The 20078-nt window shown below is 49.0% G+C and overlaps 1 protein-coding gene across 3 annotated transcripts in view; it reads right to left on the reverse strand.

Annotated features, from left to right (window-relative positions):
* Positions 1–1318: 1318 nt before the first annotated feature.
* The window catches only part of LOC144946209 (ras association domain-containing protein 1-like), a 40508-nt gene continuing 21748 nt past the window's right edge, over positions 1319–20078 (reverse strand). For all 3 annotated transcript variants that reach the window (XM_078875055.1, XM_078875054.1, XM_078875056.1), the window contains exons 5-8: positions 15698–15805; positions 7710–8103; positions 6785–6900; positions 1319–4588 (exon numbers count right to left, since the gene is read on the reverse strand). In XM_078875055.1, the coding sequence (XP_078731181.1) occupies positions 4442–4588; positions 6785–6900; positions 7710–8103; positions 15698–15805 (765 nt within the window). In that variant the 3' untranslated portion in view covers positions 1319–4441. The remainder of the gene's footprint in view (positions 4589–6784; positions 6901–7709; positions 8104–15697; positions 15806–20078) is intronic.

Below are 20078 nucleotides of genomic sequence, written 5' to 3' on the forward strand. Positions count from 1 at the left end.
TTTTTTGCTGTGGTTTTCACACCTGATGACGATTGCTTGTGTTGCAATCGAAACGTCGTGAGAATTGTATTGTTTTATTTTTATTATTTTATTATATCCCTTCTACGTGACTTAACCGAAAGAACCAAGAATATGAAATCCTGCAGTCACAAAAGCTTTAAATCGAAATTTCTATTGTTGTTCACACGTTATACGTTTCCCTGCTGTGGTGATGGACGGACTCTCTCATCGTAGACACACCAGCATTGGTTTTGAAAACACGAAACGTCACTGAATTCTCAATACATCGATTCAGTCACCGTGCACTTTAATGTCTCCTTCCCGATCGCTCTTTATATATTCTTAATGCATAAATACTGTAAACAGTCAAACACCCAAATTGACAAACCGCCTGTCCGCGTGTACATTCGCAGCTCAGTGTACCGATGACGTAATATCACTTTTGGCTTTTCATAACATTTCGCAGACGGTGCGTACGTTCCGTGTGAACAGCGTACGCACCAACGCAATAACACCGTATGACGCTCATCACAAAGGGTACCATCATAAAGGGTATTTTGGCAGAACACGAGCATCAACGTCCCATTTGCCCTATCTAGATCGGAGGGGGGGGGGGGAAGAGGTTCTTCAACTTGATTTTCCCAGCGGGCCACGTGGTAATAAAAAAAACATCGAACGAAGACGGTCACCGCATCGCGCGCTTTCAGATTGGACTTCTGTGGCCGTCTGGAACGCTCTTCCTTCCAATACCAGGAAGCTAACGGAACGATGCACTTTTAAATCGTCTAGATTGAAAACTCATTTCTTTAGAACTGCTTTTTCTGTTTAGTGTGTTGACCTTCCCCCGCAGTCTCCGATTTGCACGGTTGTCTCCGAAAGAAGTTCAACATATGTACAACATAAAAACCTGCGCGTGCTGGCGGGCCTCATGACGTCATGGTGTCGTGACGTCATAAGGGGCCGTCCATAAATTACGTCATGCTATTTTGGACGATTTTTTACCCCCCCCCCCCCTTCGTCACACGGCGTCACAAAGTCAGACCCCCCCCCCTCAAATATGACGTCACAAAGCTCTGCCCCCCCCCCCCCAAATAAAACAAGCTTCAAATCGCTTTAAACTATTGTCATTGTAGTGCGTATTTAATGTGGCGCTACACTCTGATGTTGTAGGAGACAACATTTATTTAAAAGTCTATTTAATTAAGTAGAACGTGTTGTCTATATTTATTTAAAGTTTCGCATTTTGATGTGACGTCACATTTCTCAACCCCCCCCCCCCCATCGTCACAAATGTCTGACCCCTCCCCCCTAGGTGCGTGACGTCATTTATGGACGGCCCCTAAAGTCCGATCAGTGTCGGCGCAACGTGTCTCTGCGCGGACAGTAGCTCTTCTAACATGGCGACATCAACGATGGAATTCACTCAATCGTTGCCTTGGCGACTGTCAACTCTGCGAATGTAACGATTCGGCACCCACCAGCGCAACGCGGTTAAAATTGATCACGGTTTGGTTCAGGAATTGTTTTGGCTCGATCGCCTGCAAGTGTCCGGTTTGTCCTCTCGCTTGTCTCTTTGGTGTTGTCTGTTGCTGCCACATTCGTTCCGTTGCAAGAAGATTAGCACGGTTGGGTACGTACGGCGCGAAAGAAGTTCAACATACATAGATGCAGGTCCCAGGTCACCTCCATCCCTTAAGAAACTACAATTCTGACGGGTTGCGAAGTCGCAAATTATCAGTCGTTCTGCAGACTCAAAACTAGTTGAGTGGCTCTTGCTGGCGTAGCTACTACCGCATACAACTGGCTCAATAAACTTCACCCCTGTCCAGTCTTCATGCAGAGCGCTCTGCTCCACTGAGACAGGATGCCACGGTGGCGAGATGTTAACCACCTCGCCGGGTATACAGGAGGTCGTAGGTTCCATCCCGACCCCTGACGCCTGTATATTTGGAGTTTGCATCTCTCTCCCCATAGAGATGTTAACTACCTCGCCAGGTATACAGGAGACAGTAGGTTCGATCCTGACCCCTGTACATTTCAAGTTTGCATCTCGCTATATCTCCACCTATAGATGTTAACTACCTCGCCGGGTATACAGAAGGTCGTAGGTTTTATCTCGACCCCTGATGCCTGCTGTATATTTGAAGTTTGTGTGTCTTTCTCCCTGTAGTGGTCGCGTGGATTTTTCTCCAGATCCTCCAGTTTTTCCCTACATATTCAGAAGCAACAGTATTTGGCTGCTTTAAATTTCCACGTGATAAGCCACTTCGTTGAGCTATCATTTGTGATAGCCAGGTCGCTTCTGAAAAGAGCTGTATAGCTTAGTGGCCCTTACCTGCGTTTGTATTGTATGTTGTTGTTGTAACGTTCTTACCCACCCCTTCTAAACGTTTGGGGAAAAGAGCTTTATAGCTCATCGGATTCCTCCAGTATATATAACAAATTATGATTCTGAAAAATAGTTTAGTTTTTAGAGACCGTGTCGTGGATATAATCAAACGACCTCTTGGAAACTTTCGATTGCAGGTTTGGTGGTAGCACTGGTCGGACTGGGCATTTCGGGCACTTTTGATATACCATCGAACCACCGAGTTGTCCTCCTGCACTGCCTGCAGAGAGACTTCGGGAATCGCTGACGACGCCATCCGCTCGATGGAATCTCAACCCCGATCGGCCGATCCAGCTTCACCAAACGTGGCCATGACATGTCCACCATCGTCCTCCCGCCCCCTCTTCGGCGTTGCACGGGGATCCGTTCTCGGCCCCGTTCTCTTTGCAACTCACGCGCCTCCAGGAGCCAGGCTCGTACAGAGTCTCGGTGTATCCGTACATCAATCCGCCGGTGACACACTGTTCTATATCCATTTTGAAAACGTCTGGCTCAGATAGAAATAAACCTTCTCTCAACGTACACCATCGCTACAACACGGGCTGATCTTCAACAAGCCGCAAGTCGACCTCCTTAAAGTCCGAGGGACACGATCCTTGCAACTCACCACAAGTTACGACCTCTGAACGCGACAATTTCCATCATCGTGGCGGGCAGTTCCGTAAAAACACGTAGCAATCTCAAGTTGCTGGCTATTACACTGGACAAACACATCGCCTTCGAACCATGCACCACGCATCGGCGAGACAGATGATGTCGCAAATGCCATCGCACAAAGTTGAGTTGCCACACGCCTCTCTGCTGTGCGGAGTAAACCATCGCCTTAGCGAACATCTCCAGCGTCTGCCAAAAACACCCCCCTCTCCAGAAGTCGTATGTCTAGCCCTACCTCTCACATAAGCTCCCGAAACCTTTTGAAGGTCGCAGCGCTCGCTTTTATAGCAAAGTTAGCTGGTCAACCACGCTATCCGAGCGATGCCATCCGCCCATAGGTACGTCACGAAAGCCTACGCTCAACCTGGTAAGGACCTGCTGTGTGTGAGATCCACTTGGCTTTGGACAGCAGATCAGAGTTGTCCGTCTGCAGCTCTTTTGATCTGGAGCAGCCTCTGCCGACTGAAGTCTGCTCAGCTGTGACAGTCGGTGCTTTTAAGACCAGATTAAAAAAAAACACATTATTCTTCTCTTTGTTATTTTTACTCTATGCTATTCGCACCTCTGACTCTGCTTTTTGATGAATTTGATGAATTACAAATATTGGGATTGATTAATTTATTGATTGTTGCCTGCTTAGTATAATGCAAGGAGTCTGGTCCCGGTACCAACCAACGTGCCATGTGGCTGCTACTGGAGAGGAATGATCAGATGTGCCTACTCGAATACACGCAAGATGCAACCCAACAAAAACAAAGCCGCTCGTATCTTGGCCAAGTAGTTTTTTCCGAGCAACTTCGTAAACGGAAGTGTCGGCCTCACACAATGCACACGGATAAACTATTTAAAAACCTAACTAGTGACGGTCTGGCGGTCGGCAGTCCTTTGGGCCTTTGTCTAGGGTAGACCTGCAACCCAGCTTCCCAATAGCGTAGCGCGGTTGGCATGGGCCATGGTGTAAGGAATGAATTGGGCCTCCGTCCCCACCAGGGCCCTGCCAGGCCATGCCCCCCCCGGCGCATCACAGGCGGGAAAGTACTGCCCCTTACTGCGTGGGGCAGAAGTCGTTGTCATTGAAAGGGAGCTCAGAAGGGGTTCTGTTATATATCCGCTTCCGGGTGCCAATCTCTGACACGACGCTGCGAGGCAGATTCCTCATCTCACGTCGCATGAAGGAGAACGCACGCAAAAAAAAGTAATCCGACAACTCAAACCGTCCTTTAGGGTGGGCCACCTCCCTGTGAAATAAAACTTCGTGAATCATCGCCAGCTGCACGGGTGGGGCGGGGGTGCAGCTAGACAAACCGAGGCCGGCGGCTGGCGGCGACGGAGAAAGAGAGAGGTGGTGGCGGCGGTGGTTGTGGGGTGGTGGGGTAGCTGAGAGAGGTGCGGGCCGCTTCACCCCGGCGAGCGTCCGCCCAGCATCTGCAGCAGCCGCTCGCGGTACGCCGTGTAGCGCCGCAGCACCAGCCGCACGTGCTCGTCCTCCTCCCGCGACAGGATGCGCAGGAAGTTGTTCAGCTCCGGCAAGGAAAATGCCTCCCACTGCAAAAACAAAGATCTGATCACCCTCCCCGCCCCGACACCCACCACTGTAGCCTTAACGGGTTGTTGGGGCGAGCGCTGTGAGCGAGTAGAGCCTGAGGAGGCCGGCGTGGCACGCGAGGAGGTGGGTGGCGAGAATCAGGCGCGCGGCCGCCTTTGTCTCCCCCCGGTGTCGGTGGTTAGAGTCGACCTGGGTGGAGGCCCAGGATGAGTTCGAATATTTGCCACTGCTGTTGACCGAGCGGGAATTGAACTCGGGCCAACGGGTTCGTAGCGAAGTGCAGCGCGCTAACCACAAAGCCGCCTCCTCTCTTCCCACTGCACACATACACACGCAGGGTGGTGCAGCAGTCACAACTGTGAAGTTTGTATGTTCTCTCCCTCCTGTTCTGCATGGGTTTCCTTCAGGCTCTCCGGTTTCCTTCCGTGGCTAAAAAAAAACAAAACAATGCAACTGGTATTGACCAAACATCGTCATGCCGTCAATGTACCTGCAAAGTATTCAATCGGAGTGATACAAAGCGGCAACAACATTGCCCGCGACTGAGAAAGCTTGGCAGGACCTCCAGAAAACGAGTCTTGAGACTCGGCAATGAGGCTTTCCTTGATAAACAAGTGTAACAATCGTAACACGCACACGCAAGACACGAACGCGCACGCACAAGCAAATGCAGAAGCAACCACTTTCAGGAGGATTTGAAGGACATCATTCAAACAAGATCATGTTACAGACAAGGAAGTCCTCTGTTTATGGTGGCGATGCGTCCGTGGAAAATGTGACGTCAGGTTAAACACTATTTTACTATTTTTATTTTACCAGGTAAGGCCAATTGAGCTGTGTAGCTCTTTTTCAGAAGCGACCTGGCCACAAATGATAACTCAACGAAGTGGCTTATCAAGTGGAAATTTATAGCAGCCAAATACTGTAAATGCATGTTGATTCTAAATGTCCAGGGAAAAACCGGAGAAAAATCTACGCGACCACGGGGATAGAGACATGCAAACTCCAAATATACGGCAGGCGTCAGGGTTGGGATCGAACCCACAACCTCCTGTATACCAGGTGAGGTAGTTAACGTCTCACCACCGTGGCGATAGCAATGTCAATAGAACACTTACTGTACAGTAAAACCTCTCCAAGCTGGAATCGACCAAGCCAGAACTTTGGGTAAGCCGGCTAGAACACCCAAATCAAATATATATAAATAAGTAATGCTCATCATGCATTACTTAAATTGCTAAGAGATGCACTTGGCAGCTTAGGACAAATAAAAAAAAAGAATCACCCACAAATGACCCAATCGGGAAACGTTGCACGCCAAACGCAAAACTTGGCAGGACCCAACATCTCGGTGCGTAGACTCCGGTCATCCTCGCAGCACTGGTGGCTTTTGGCTAGCCATTTACTGGTAGGAGGGTGGGGAGGGGCTGGGTGGGGAGGGGCTGGGTGGGGAGGGTGGGGCTGGCTGGGGGGTGGGAGGGGTGGGGCTGGGTGGGGAAGGGCTGGTCACCCCGTGGTGCCCTTATAAAACTCAACGTTTAACCTACTCACGCCGGCTTGTGCCCACCCTCACAGTCATGCATATTTGCGGAAAACACCACGCCACCGTTGACCCTGGCCATTGACCGAGCAACCCAACGTTCCTACCAGCTCCCTCTGCAGGAATGTGTTAAGCAAGACGGTAACCGCATCATCTCGCGCTTTCCGATAGGCTTTTGCGGCCGTCTGGAACGCTCTTCCTTCCGATATTAGGAAACTACTGGAACTATGCACTTTGAAATCGAGATTGAAAACTCATTTCTTTAGAACTGATTTTTGTTTTTAGTTTGTTGTCCTTCCCCCCCCCCTCGCACCTCCGATTCACATGGATGGCTACGTACGGCGCGAAAGAAGTTCAACATACACACATACAGATCTTGGGAAGCTAAGCAGGCCGAAGCCTGGAATGCACTGGGATGGGTGACTGCCGTGCATAAAAGTTATTCGAAGCTGTGGGGCAACGGTTGGCTACGCACGGTGCGACGTACACACAGTACATACAAAACGTTACTGTTACGCGAATGTAGCTTGCGAGGACGAACGCGAGCGCGTTGCGAGAGCGGTTTTATCCGATATTCCGCGCGCCGTGCGCGACGCTCGACTCGCCCCCCCCCAGCCCACGTCAGCGTCAAACCGAGCCGATGGGTTCCGTGTACCAGGACGTCGCCGCTCTCGTTCTCCTTCAGCAGGAAGCTCAGGGTCGTGGAGTCGGGACCCGCCAGGAGCTGCAGGTACAGAGGCTTCTCCCCGTCGGGCAGCTTCCTCAAGCGAACTGAAAAAGGCAACAAAGCGCACAGCCGAGAGCGAACATGGAAAAGTCCTTGCTATTCGCAGGTGACATACGTTCCAGAACACCGCAGATATGAAATCCGCAAACGTTAATACTTGAGGAGGAGAATACGTTTGAAGGAGATGCATTTTGATTAGGTCTGTCATCCTTTTGGTTTGTCTAAATAAAAGTAGTCTCAGTACTTTTTGATCAACTCTCGTATATAAAGTTTACATGTCCATGTTTAAACTAATATATTTTTATGCTCCCTAAACCTATTTTCCTCGTGAACTTTATTAGGAAGATAAACCTCATTGCACGCTTTCAGATGCGCTTCCGCGGCCGTCTGGAACGCTCTTCCTTCCGATCAGTGCGGTTTGACTACGTATGTTGCGAAAGAAGTTCAACATACATGCCTCACTACAGTACGTACAGTACTTCTTGTCGGGTTGTACAATATATTTAAAACACAACCCCGCGAATTTGAAACCGCACTACAATAAATGTGTCGAGAATACGCAAAACCGCGATTATAAAACCCACAAACAGCGGTTTACTGATACGAGATATTCAATGCACATCCCTCACGTCTGAAGATGCTTTACAAATATTTCAGAAAGCTGCGTTCGGGTAAAAGGGACGAGTCGACTGGGGTCGCCAGGTTCATAGCGCAGTGTTGCGCTAACCACTGCGCTCACCGCTCCCCATGCGAGACAGAATCCACGCACAGTCAGGCGGTACGGGTGCCTTTGCGGAAGCAGCACAGCAAGTAGGTCCCACCCCCAACGCTCCGTGGGCCGGCGCCATCTCACCTTGCCCGCTGGCCTGAGTACGAGCGAACAGCGCGAACTTCCGCGCGTCGTCCAGCACAGCGAAGCGACGCAGCAGCGCCCGCACGACCTCGCGCGCCGTCGTCAGGCTGCCCACGTGCAGCTGCTTGCTGCTGCCCTTGGGCAGGTAGCAGCAGGGTGTCCAGCTCGTGGCCGTGGCGAAGACGTCGTCGGCGTCATCGGCGGTTGCTGCGGTGGCTGCGGCGTCACAACCCGGGGAGGGCGGCAGTTGGGTCGGCGGAGGCGACGGGGTACGGGGCGACGAGGGATGGGCCGGAGGAGAGAAGTTGGAGGAGGGGGGCCCACCGCGGATGGACACCGGGCGGCACAGCTTGAGCTCGACGCGGATGAAGCCGGTGTAACGGCCGCTCGCATGCTGCACGCGACACCAACACGGTCACAGCGGCACACGGCTCTCAATCGACAGCATCTTGTGATGGGGGAAAAAAGAAGAATGACGGGCTTCATACCACCCTTGTTTTGGCAATAACGCAGGAGGTGTCACGATGTTCACACACCAAATAGACACACCTATTATTACAAGGCATCAAAGTCTGCATAAAGCACACATGCTTGTGGGAAGTATGTTGATGTGATGTATATGTGTTGAACGTCTTTCGCACCGTATGTAGCCAACCACGCTAATCGGAGGTGCGGGGGGAGTACAAAAACAACACGTGCACGCAAATATGCTTCTATAACGTATGCACCGTCCTTAAAACAGATTGGTCTACACCAGAAACAGCCTCCTGCATGGCCTTGTCTTATTGTTGCTTGAGAGCAAATGTCGCCAACACGTTCATGGCTCGGGTTAAACAGTGAGTACAAGTGTTAACACCTGCATTATTTCATTACCATGATACTGAAAAAAAGGGGGTCCTCCATAGATACTTTTTTTTTTATTGTCAACTAGCTTTACTACTCGGCTTCGCCCGAGACTTGGATACTTGTCTTGGATTAATACACGGCCTACGCGGAGGGTGGGGGGGGATGCATGACGTCAGCGGGCACACCGAGTGACGCTGCCGCATGCAGGTGACATCACAGATGTGACGTCACCGCTCACTTACCTTGCAGAATATATCCATTATTGCGCCTCCAAAATACAAAAGTCTGTTTTAATACTTTTTGCATTGTATACAGTCTGGAAGCTACCCACATGCCAAATGTCAAGTTTGTTGCATGTCAGGAAGTATGCTTAACATTTCGAACAAACACATTTACAAATGTCCCTTTATTACAGAAAGATTAGTCGGGTCCCTTTCCTGCCTCCCGAAGATGGGAAACTCCTCCCCCCCCCCCGCCAAGCAACGCCCACCAGCGTGATGCACCTGATGATGCCGATGGCATCGGCACGGCCCGCTCACCACCTCCCGTCCAGTGACACACCATGGGAACAGAGGTGCGAGAGCTTTGTTTAATCGATAATCTGATGTTATATTTTAAAGAGCGCCTTCACTCAAGGAGCTTAACACGGTTAAAACAACAATCAAATTATTTTGATGGCAGGGGCATGCACGGGTTGAGAACCGGCACCTCCGATTAGCACGGTTGGATACGTACGGTGCAAAAGAAGTCCAACGTGCATATATAAAATACATAGTGTGACAGCGATAGAGGGGTAAACGGGTGGTCCCGAAAGGGTGGGGGAGGGGGACGAGAAGGAGTGGAGGGGCGAAGGGAGGGAAGAAGAAGGGAACAGGCGACGGAGAAGAGGTAGTGAGGCTTTGAGAGAGGTGGAGAGTTCCACTATTCGGTGGGGCAGTGAACCAAATCTCCTCCCCTTCTCGAAGTTCTGGAGCACAGTATGGGACTTGCGTCCACGGAGTTTCTGTACCCACGCCCCCACCTCCCCTATGTCGCGGTTCGAGCTCTGTATCCGGCTCCTACTGAAATATAAACACTTATTTTTTTAAAGATAGAGTAACAGATTACTTATTATAATTGCTTTTTTACCCTTTTATCTGGCAACAAAACTGACACCTTTTTTTACAAGGAGTCATGTTTGCATTGACCACAATACTTGCGGTCAATGCAAACAAAAAACACAACTCTGATAATGTATGCACTGTCCTTGAAATTGATTGGTCCACACCCGAGGCAGCTTTTCTTAGAGCCTAGTCTCACATGGTGTTGGACCAGATGACGCCAAAAGGCGCACAACTCAAGGACAATGCACCATCAGAGTATGAGAGCTCGCGGTAAGCATTTACACCATTGGAACCTCCTTTTCCAGTAGTAAAATATGATAATTGTTTTTTTTACCCTTTATCTGGCAACAAAACTGACACCTTTTTTTACAAGGAGTCATGTTTGCATTGACCACAATACCTGCAGTCGGAATGCAAAAAAAAACACAATTCTGATAATGTACGCACTGTCCTTGAAATTGATTGGTCCACACCCGAGACAGCTTTTCTTAGAGCCTAGTCTCACATGGTGTCAGTTTTGTTACTGGATAAAAGGGTAAAAAAAACAATTATCATATTTGCTACTGGCAAAGGAGGTTCCAATGGTATAGATTACTTATTCTTCTTTCATATGGCATTTTTTGGAGATTGCAACAGATTACAAAACAGGACCCTGCAGGGTGGGCTGGAAGGAACGAATAACCAAAGAATATAAACATAATGTATTATTACACTTGTTTAGCCAGGAAAGCCTCACTGAGTCTAAAGGTTTTTGTAGGGTCCTGCCAAGTGTTTGCAGTAGGGGGCAATGTTGCTACACCTAATCGGACGATACGAAGGGAGAGTTTGAGGCCTAGTTCTAGGCTTTAGGCCTAGCTGTAGGCTTTAGGCCGCTGTGAGTTAATTTTTAATTTAAATGTTTTAATTATTAATGTAAAAGCTTTAAATTTAAATGTTTCTATTTAAAAACATCAGGGAATGTAACATTGTTAAACATTAACTCCTTTTCACACACGCGGGGGTACGATACCAAGGGAGAGTTTGAGGCCTAGTTCTAGGCTTTAGGCCTAGCTGTAGGCTTGAGGTCGCTGTGAGTTAATTTTTTATTTAAATGTTTTAATTAAAAGCTATCTCAGGGAATTATAAGGGAATGTTACACTAATTCTAGATTTGAAGCTTTCGTGACTGCAAGGAATCATCTTCTTAGGTTTTTTTTCGGTAAAGTCACGTAGAAAGTAAAATAAAATAAAAACAAAAATCACGACGTTTCGGAGGCAACACAAGTCTCCGTCATCAGGTGGGACCGTCACAGCCAGATTAGCTGTATCAAGTGAGGCAATGATTCAAGATGTAATCCCTTAAAAGCGAGTTGAGGGGGGAGGGAGAGGGAGGGGGGGAGCTCATCAGACTATGGTAGCCAATGAAAGGAACGTATCGGGAGGGAGGGGGGGCGAGGCCAAAAGGGTGGGCGATGGACGTGGAAGCGCTTGTGCGCAAGCGGCCAATTACTGCACACGCCAACACAATGGAGCGATTGTGCGCAAGCGGCCAGCCACTGCACCCGCCAACACAATGGGCAGAGAGGAGGAGGGGAGGTCTAATACACATGATAGACAAAAGAACGAAAATGATGATGGGTACAAACTTAGGGGGAGCTCATCAGACTATGGTAGCCAATGAATGGAACGTATCGGGAGGGAGGGGGGGGGCGGGGGGGGGGGGCGAGGCCAAAAGGGTGGGCAACGGACGTGGAAGCGCTTGTGCGCAAGCGGCCAATTACTGCACACGCCAACACAATGGAGAAAGAGGGGGAGGGGGGGTCTGATACACATGATAGACAAAAGAACGAAAATGCCCATGTTTATACCAATGCTGGCTGAACAATGAAGAGAGTACTGTTAAAATAACTGGGGATGTTAACACTCAGTAAAGTACAGTAAAATAGTGCCTGTCAGATAAGATGGTCCAAAAAATTTGTGATTAAGTCTTTTTTGCGTGGTTGATAACATCTTTCCAATGATTACTAAGTTTGTACCCATCATCACGGTTGAAATTATGTCTGTGTTTGTATATTTGTATGGCTTCGTGTACAAACCTTTGATGGTAGCCGAGAGGTTTGCAGAGAACCTTGGTCTCGGAAAAGACAATTTCACGAGAGCCCACCGAGTTGTAGCAATGATCGGCCACGGCAGAAGAATCAGTTCAGTACAGTGCATAAAATCCGTGATCTGATTCCATCTGTGAAGGATGTCGTTCCTGACTTACAGTATCCTGGAGTCTACAAATTGAGTTGCATTTGTGGTGATTGCTACATTGGAGAAACGAAACGTCATGTTTCTGATCGTGTCCGCGAGCACAAGTCAGATCTGAAACACGGCAGAACTGATTCTTCTGCCGTGGCCGATCATTGCTACAACTCGGTGGGCTCTCATGAAATTGTCTTTTCCGAGACCAAGGTTCTCTGCAAACCTCCCGGCTACCATCAAAGGTTTGTACACGAAGCCATACAAATATACAAACACAGACATAATTTCAACCGTGATGATGGGTACAAACTTAGTAATCATTGGAAAGATGTTATCAACCACGCAAAAAAGACTTAATCACAAATTTTTTGGACCATCTTATCTGACAGGCACTATTTTACTGTACTTTACCGAGTGTTAACATCCCCAGTTATTTTAACAGTACTCTCTTCATTGTTCAGCCAGCATTGGTATAAACATGGGCATTTTCGTTCTTTTGTCTATCATGTGTATCAGACCCCCCCTCCCCCTCTTTCTCCATTGTGTTGGCGTGTGCAGTAATTGGCCGCTTGCGCACAAGCGCTTCCACGTCCGTCGCCCACCCTTTTGGCCTCGCCCCCCCCCCCGCCCCCCCCCTCCCTCCCGATACGTTCCATTCATTGGCTACCATAGTCTGATGAGCTCCCCCTAAGTTTGTACCCATCATCATTTTCGTTCTTTTGTCTATCATGTGTATTAGACCTCCCCTCCTCCTCTCTGCCCATTGTGTTGGCGGGTGCAGTGGCTGGCCGCTTGCGCACAATCGTTCCATTGTGTTGGCGTGTGCAGTAATTGGCCGCTTGCGCACAAGCGCTTCCACGTCCATCGCCCACCCTTTTGGCCTCGCCCCCCCTCCCTCCCGATACGTTCCTTTCATTGGCTACCATAGTCTGATGAGCTCCCCCCCTCCCTCTCCCACCCCCCTCAACTCGCTTTTAAGGGATTACATCTTGAATCATTGCCTCACTTGATACAGCTAATCTGGCTGTGACGGTCCCACCTGATGACGGAGACTTGTGTTGCCTCCGAAACGTCGTGATTTTTGTTTTTATTTTATTTTACTTTCTACGTGACTTTACCGAAAGAAACCTAAGAAAATGTTACACTAGTTTAGCCAGGAAAGCGTCACTGAGTCTAAAGTTTTTTTAATTAAAAAGCTATCTCAGGGAATTATAAGGGAATGTTACACTTGTTTAGCCAGGAAAGCATCACTGAGTCTAAAGGTTTTTGTAGGGTCCTGCCAAGTGTTTGCAGTAGGGGGCGATGTTGCTACATGGACGGACGGACGGACGAACGAACGATATAATCTATTGTAGGCTGGTTCACTTCGTTCCTACCAGTATTAATGTCGTGATTTGATATCCATTCGACTGCTTCAGGAGTAGCTGCGTGGATTAGTTTCGGATCGTCGTTGATTCATCTGACTGGGCGGCTGTTTACGATATGTTGCACGGTTGACAGATTACACAAGTAGCTAGACGGGCCGGCTTCTCATCTGAATGCCGACCGTGTTGTCTTCGAAGTAGGGCAGCAGAGGGCAGTACAGCAAAGTCCACTGCTCTGCTGTGATTCGATGCTCCCAAATATGTACAGGGGTGCTTCAAAAAATTGTTAACACTTATATGAGACTATAGTTTTTAATGGAAAAAGCACGGATAATAATACACTGTAACTTGTTCGCCCATCATTGTAAACACATGCCTGGAAGCACCCTGTATATCCACACTCCCCACATTCACCAACCCACAACTGGTCCTAGGCGGGACCAGATTAACCTATAGGCTCAGAAGGCTTAGGCCCTCGTATTTTGTAAGCCTTCCGTTCTACTTTGACGTAACAGCTGAGCGAGAGTAGCATGGCCATTATAATATTTTTCGCCTTTGAATTAAGATGACAGCATTTATGACTTTGCCACAGCTAAAGATAGAGGATTTTTTTTAGTGTATCAAGTGATTTATATTTGATGAATTTACCTTGAGTCGAATACATTTGTCATTTTTTACATAATTAAATGCGTTTGATAACTTTATCATTGTTTTGCCAATATTAATGCATACTTAGGCCCATCTCTCCTATTAGCCTTCAGGCCCTCATAGCCTATTACCGGTCCTGGTCCTAGGCCTCACCCCCTCTCCACCACCTAACACTGACCATACTCAAATAACCCGCGCAGTGTGGGGAGGCCCTCATCCAGCAGTGGATTGACAAAAGAGCCATGCAATATTGTTATTGGTGCCATATTAACCCTTTCCCATTCCGAGACGTCTACAAATTTCAGCAGGGTGGGGTGTCCCGTCCACCACTGAATCTCGGAACGCACAAGCAGTTCAGCGGTAATTTTATTTTAGAGGCGTAGCGCCGCTGTTTTTAAAGACACCACACTCACCGCAGAGAATTGTAGTGACCGCACTCTATGATAGCTGGCGTAAAACTGTGCCACACGCCCTCCCGCATGGCCTTGTGGGAGCCTTGGTACGTCTTTTGTTCCGATAATGTACACGTACACCATTGGAATGGAATTGGAAGAAAAACTGATGACGTACATGCACGTCATCGGAATGGGATTAACTCCCAATGATTAATATCTGGATTAAAATTAATCAAGTCTGTTTGGCCTATTTGACGACGGTATTCAAGATGACGTGAAAACTCGTTACAGATAAGCCATGGCGAGGAGGCTACCGTCTTCCATCCTTCACATCCTCGTAAACGTAACATTTTAAACAAGCCACAGCAGTGCGATTGTTGCCATGTAACCCAAACTATGGACCATATTGTAAACCCCCAGAGATATATAACGATACATAGAAACACAGAGATACATAAAGACACAGAGATACATAGATACATTAAAGACAAGCCACATTGTAGTCTGCGCTCCTTCAGCAGAAGAGAAGGAACAGCAAAACGACACGAACTCTCTCTCTCTCTGTTTCCTGAAACCCTTTCATCGTGGCCAGCTGCAGACTTGGACGTTGTGATTCAGCTCTTGAACAGACTGCATTGCCATACGAAGAACGGAATGGACTTCTCTGCCAAGTACTTTTCCATTCCCATGACTAGTCGTCAAACGAGGGTTCACTTACGGTGCACGAAGTGCTGCTAATCATCGCAATCTTTGCCAGATTTTGCTGCAGAACAAATCGCCGTGATTACCGCGACACGTGGCAGCACTGAGCACAACCGTTCTGAATGGGGGGGGGGGGGGGGAATAATGGATCATCTGCCCCCTCCCCCTGTCCTCGCCGCCCCAGTAACAATTCATAATCTGAGATTCGATGACTCCACGCCTCCATTTCATCGTCTCTCTCTATTTTTTTTAGCCACCTACTTCGTATGCTATCTTGTTTTTCTTTCCTGTCTTGCATTTACAGATTAGTTTTTTTAAACGCTATTTTCTTACAGGGTTACACGTTAGCATCGGGTAGTGGTAGGCAACCTTTCGAAGAAGAAGAGCCGTTATTCTTTGTCTGTCTTCGAGCAAAATATTTTGAGAGTCGCATCACACGCTTGTACACAAAAATAGCAGCTGTACAGCGGATGACAAACACATTTAAACAAATTAGGTGATTGAATAAACTACATTATAGAGTGTAAAGAAGCAAATGAAGTTAATTCAGTGTTTTAAAAGAAATGGCTGCCCGCAAAGGGGCATCCAAAGAGTCACGTGTGGCTCCAGAGCCGCAAGGGGGCAGCCAAAGAGTTGCCGACCCCTGGCATCGGGAGGGACTGTTCGTCGTGGCCTCATGCCTCCGCGTGTGCCGACGTCGCCCACCAGGGTGATGTTGAGGCCGTTGTCCACCTGCTCGTTGTACCACGCAATCCTCTGCCGCAGTTCCTCGGGGGTGAGAGGGCGCAGTGGGTCCTCTTCTGATGAGGAGCCCTGGGCAAGCAAAACAAAAAAAGAAAAAGGTGGAGGATAAAAGAAAGAAAACAAACTAAAGAAAATTTGTTTTATTTTACCAGGTAAGGCCCACTGAACTATTCACTTATTTTTTTTGAAGTGAGTTGCCCACAACTGATAGCTCAACAAAGTGGCGTATCACGTGGAAATTTATGGCAGCCAAATAATCTAAATGCACGTTGATTCTAAATGTGGAGGGAAAAACCGGAGGACCCAGAGAAAAATCCACGTGACCACATAGAGAGAGACATGCAAACTCCAAATATAAAGGCGTCAGGGTCGGGATCGAACCCAGGACCTCCTGTATACTAGGCGAGGTAGTTAACATCTCGACACCGTGGTGCCCCCAAGGAAGGCCTCATCACTGAGTCACAAAACTGCCCGGTCAACGACGACTGCACCAAAACAAACCCATCAGAGTCTATAAGAGACGCTCGTCAAAAACACTGCGGCCCTAGCAAGGGAACAAATGTGCAACGGGTAACGTTTCGGTCAGTGGCACTTCTTCATTGTTAGGAGGAAGCATTGAAGGAAAGTCATTGGGCAAACAGGGGGATCTGCTTAAACAGTGAGTAGTTTCCGCCGGCCGTCCCACCCCCGCGTTCAGTTACAGGAAATGTGAACGCAAAGTGAAGTGAAAGAAACTGACACTGTTTTTCACGGGGGCATCGATCAGGCTGAAGCTATCCTTCCTTCTCAATAACTCTCATTCTCTCTTACCTTTCTATCTAGAAGGACCATTGCCCGACACTGCTTAACTTCTTTCACACCGTACATAGCCAACCATACTAATCGGAGGTGCAGGGGAAGGACAACAAACTAAACACAAAAAGCAGTTCATAAGAAATGAGTTTTCAGTTTTGATTATAAAAGTACATAGCTCCAGTGGCGTTCTAATATCGGAAGGAAGGGCGTTCCAGGAGGCCGCAGAAGCGCATCTGAAAGCGCCACGCGATGCGTTGACTGTCGTTGTTCGATGGCCAGCCAAAAGCCGCTGCTGCGAGGATGACCAAAGTTCGCATGATGATTTATGCTGCTTGACGAGATCAACAAGGCATTGTGGTTCATTTGTGGCAAGCGCTTAGTGTGTAATGAGTGCGAGCTCATAGTGTGTTCGTTCGGCAACCAAAAGCCAATGCAGCCGGGCGAACACTGGACGGACATGGTCGGATCTTGCTGTACACATCACGACACGTGCAGGGTACTGCAAGATCCAACCATTGGTCGTAATCAACCATTACGCAGAGTCGGCAAAATGAATGTCGCTCCAGTCATGTGACCTCCTATGGCAGCACATCAGTAGCAAAGGCTTGCGGCTCGCGCTGCCGATCTGGCGTCGTGGGCGATTTATCCGATCCGTGGTTGCCATGGCGACCATGACAGGGGGAAGAGGGACCCGGCACCGGTCGTAATCCGCTCCGGGCAGCAACCGCCAACTGAAGTGCCGTGGCATGATGGGGTTTGCGAGTTGACGTGCGTCGCATCGGCCGTGATACGTTGTTCGTTTTTTACAAGGCAGTGTCATCGGCAACACGTGTCAAGTTGCTAATTATCCTCGAGCAACCAATGCCGACGCAGCATCCCAAAATCCGTCGTCGTACACCGGGGAGCTTGTTTTCCACTTAGCGTGGCTACACTGTGCCGGGTGACGAGCGCTACTCTCCGCAGCGCGTTAGGGTTTTGGTGAACTGGGGTGATGCAGAAGGGGGGAGAGGGTGGGTGGGCGACCATTATTACCCCCCACTAACAGGCGTGCTCAATGCTGCCACGTGTCGTTGTAACCACGGCAATTTGTCGTGCGGCCAAATGTGGCAGGGGCTGCGATAATGAACGCGCCGTCGTGATCCTTAAATGAACTCGCGTTAGCAGACCGATCGCGGTAACAAAAACGTACTTAGCTGGGAATTAATACAGAACCGATAACACAAACGCCGTATGGCTCTTTGTCGATCCACTGCTGGATAAGAGCCTCCCCATTGCGTGTGGGGCAATGCGGGTTTGATGAATGGCAGGGCGCTCGCTAGAAGTTCAGATACCGTTCCCCACCACTTTAAGCCATGGTTGGAAATCGAACTCCGGTCAGCAGGTTCAGAGGGCATTGTGATAACCACTGCACCACCGGTAAACAATCATTAATTGGCCAATAACACCTTAATCCTTTCCCATTCCGATGACGTGCATGTACTACATCAGTTTTACTTCCAATTCTGATGACCTACTATTCCGTTCTGATGACGTATATCATCGTAACGGAATCGGAAAAGAAAAAAACAATAACTTTACAGGTAAGTCTTCAGGTGAGAAGTCATACCGAGGGCTCCCACAAGGCCATGCGGGAGGACGTGTGACACAGTTTGGCGGCAGATATCGTAGAGTGCCGTCGTGTTGCTACGGTTCTCTGTGGGAGCCCCGTGGTGAGTAACGATGTCTAAAACCAGCGGCGCTACTACGCCTCTCTAAATAAAATTAACGCTGAAACTCTTGCGCGTTTCGAGATTCAGCGGTGAACAGGACACCCCACCCTGCGACTTGCAAACGTCTCGGAAAGGGAAAGGGTTAATATGTAGAGGACTACAGAGCTTGGGGAGGAGGGGGTTGGGATGATTTGCGACAGTCCATCGCCTTCTCGATTGGCGGTGGTTCCTCCTCGCGCCCCTCTTGAGTCGTCCTCTCTCTCGCTCTCGTCGAAGAGTGAGTGAACACCGTGGCTCAGCGTTACAAGTTAAAATTATTATTATTGTTATTAGTTTACAGTCCCGGAGCCAGTGCTGGAAATCCCACATGCCCATTCCGTGGGCCATTACTTCTGCAATCACGTAAAAAACATTCAAATTAATATACGGCAAGTCCTTGCTTCACGCGGTTAGATGCGTTCCTGAAATGTGCCGCATTAAACGGAAAGTGAAAACAATTTGCTCGTAAATAATGTACTGTACTGAACCGTAACGTCCAGCCGTGCATCTCAAGAAAGTAGTTCATCGTCGACCGCTCGGAAAAAGCAATATAACGGCGCGCATTCTGTATTAAAACCGTGCGTGTTCTGCAATATAATGGCGCATGTCCCATGTTATAACGGCACGCGTTCCGCATTTTAACCGTGCGTGTTCCGCTATACAACAGTGCGGGGCCCGCGCTATAGCCGTGCTCGTTCCGCGATATAACGGCGCTCGTTCAACGTTATAGCGGCGTGTTCTTGCGTTGTGCGAAAAGTGTTCCCGAATGGAAGAACCGCATTACGGCAAAAACGCGCTACAGCGTGACCACCACCACGCATATCAAGCGAGGACTTTGCTGTACAGCCAATCGGACCCGGTGTTTCCCAATCTGTCAGAGCTGACGAACAGGAAAGGCAACTTCGACGACGGTGCCCCAAGGTGGCTTTGGGCCGGTTCCCGAGAGAGCGTGAAGGCGCCTGCGGGCCGACTCCGCGGTAGCGTCGTCGTCGTCTACCGGTGACGGTAGCAAGGCTTGCGATTGGCAGCTGACGCGGATGATAGGGACGCCCCAATTAAATCGAGCGGAGCGGGGAAAAGCAATCAGGAGGCTAAAACCGGGCTGCCTTGCATACGTACCCGCTCACTCACTCGAATTGTTAAAAGACAGATTCCCAGCGACTACGATTAGCACGGTTGGCGGGCACCTATGAAGGCCAGCACAGCACACGTGGGAGTTGGTGGTCAACACCACGCCCGGCCGCCTTTGTCTCCGTAGTGGCGATGTTTACACACTGTACCAGGTACTCGTTTGCGGCTGAGTCGACCTAGGGGAGGCCCCAGGACCGGTTCAGTGCACAGCGAGCTTCCACACCCCCCCCCACCGTTCCACAGACACACACTCAGTAAAATCTTGATTATCCCGAATAATCGGTCGGAGGGGCGAGGTGGAGGCCACAGAGAAATCATAACTACGTATGAAGCAAACCCCATCTATATATGAAGCTGTAGCTTCATCTAGCTACAGCAACACGTTCATTGTTGGCGTGCCACGTGCGCATCGAGTCAGTGACCCTCGACGAGTGAGGAGCAGCCAGCAATTAAACCAAAATGCACTGAAAGATGTTTCATTAATTTTTTCGCAAAATAATGGTTCACCCACGACCCGTATAACCTGCCCAGGGCTGTTCAGAGAGGGGGGGTTGGGGGGGAGCTTTTGCCCCGGGGCATCGCAAAAAAGAGCCCCCCCCCACACACACAACACGCCTGTGCGTTTGTCAGAATCAGAATATTTATTTGTACGGGAGGAAATCCGATGA

The sequence above is a fragment of the Lampetra fluviatilis genome, chromosome 40 (assembly GCF_964198595.1).
Source record: "Lampetra fluviatilis chromosome 40, kcLamFluv1.1, whole genome shotgun sequence".
NCBI lineage: Eukaryota > Metazoa > Chordata > Hyperoartia > Petromyzontiformes > Petromyzontidae > Lampetra > Lampetra fluviatilis.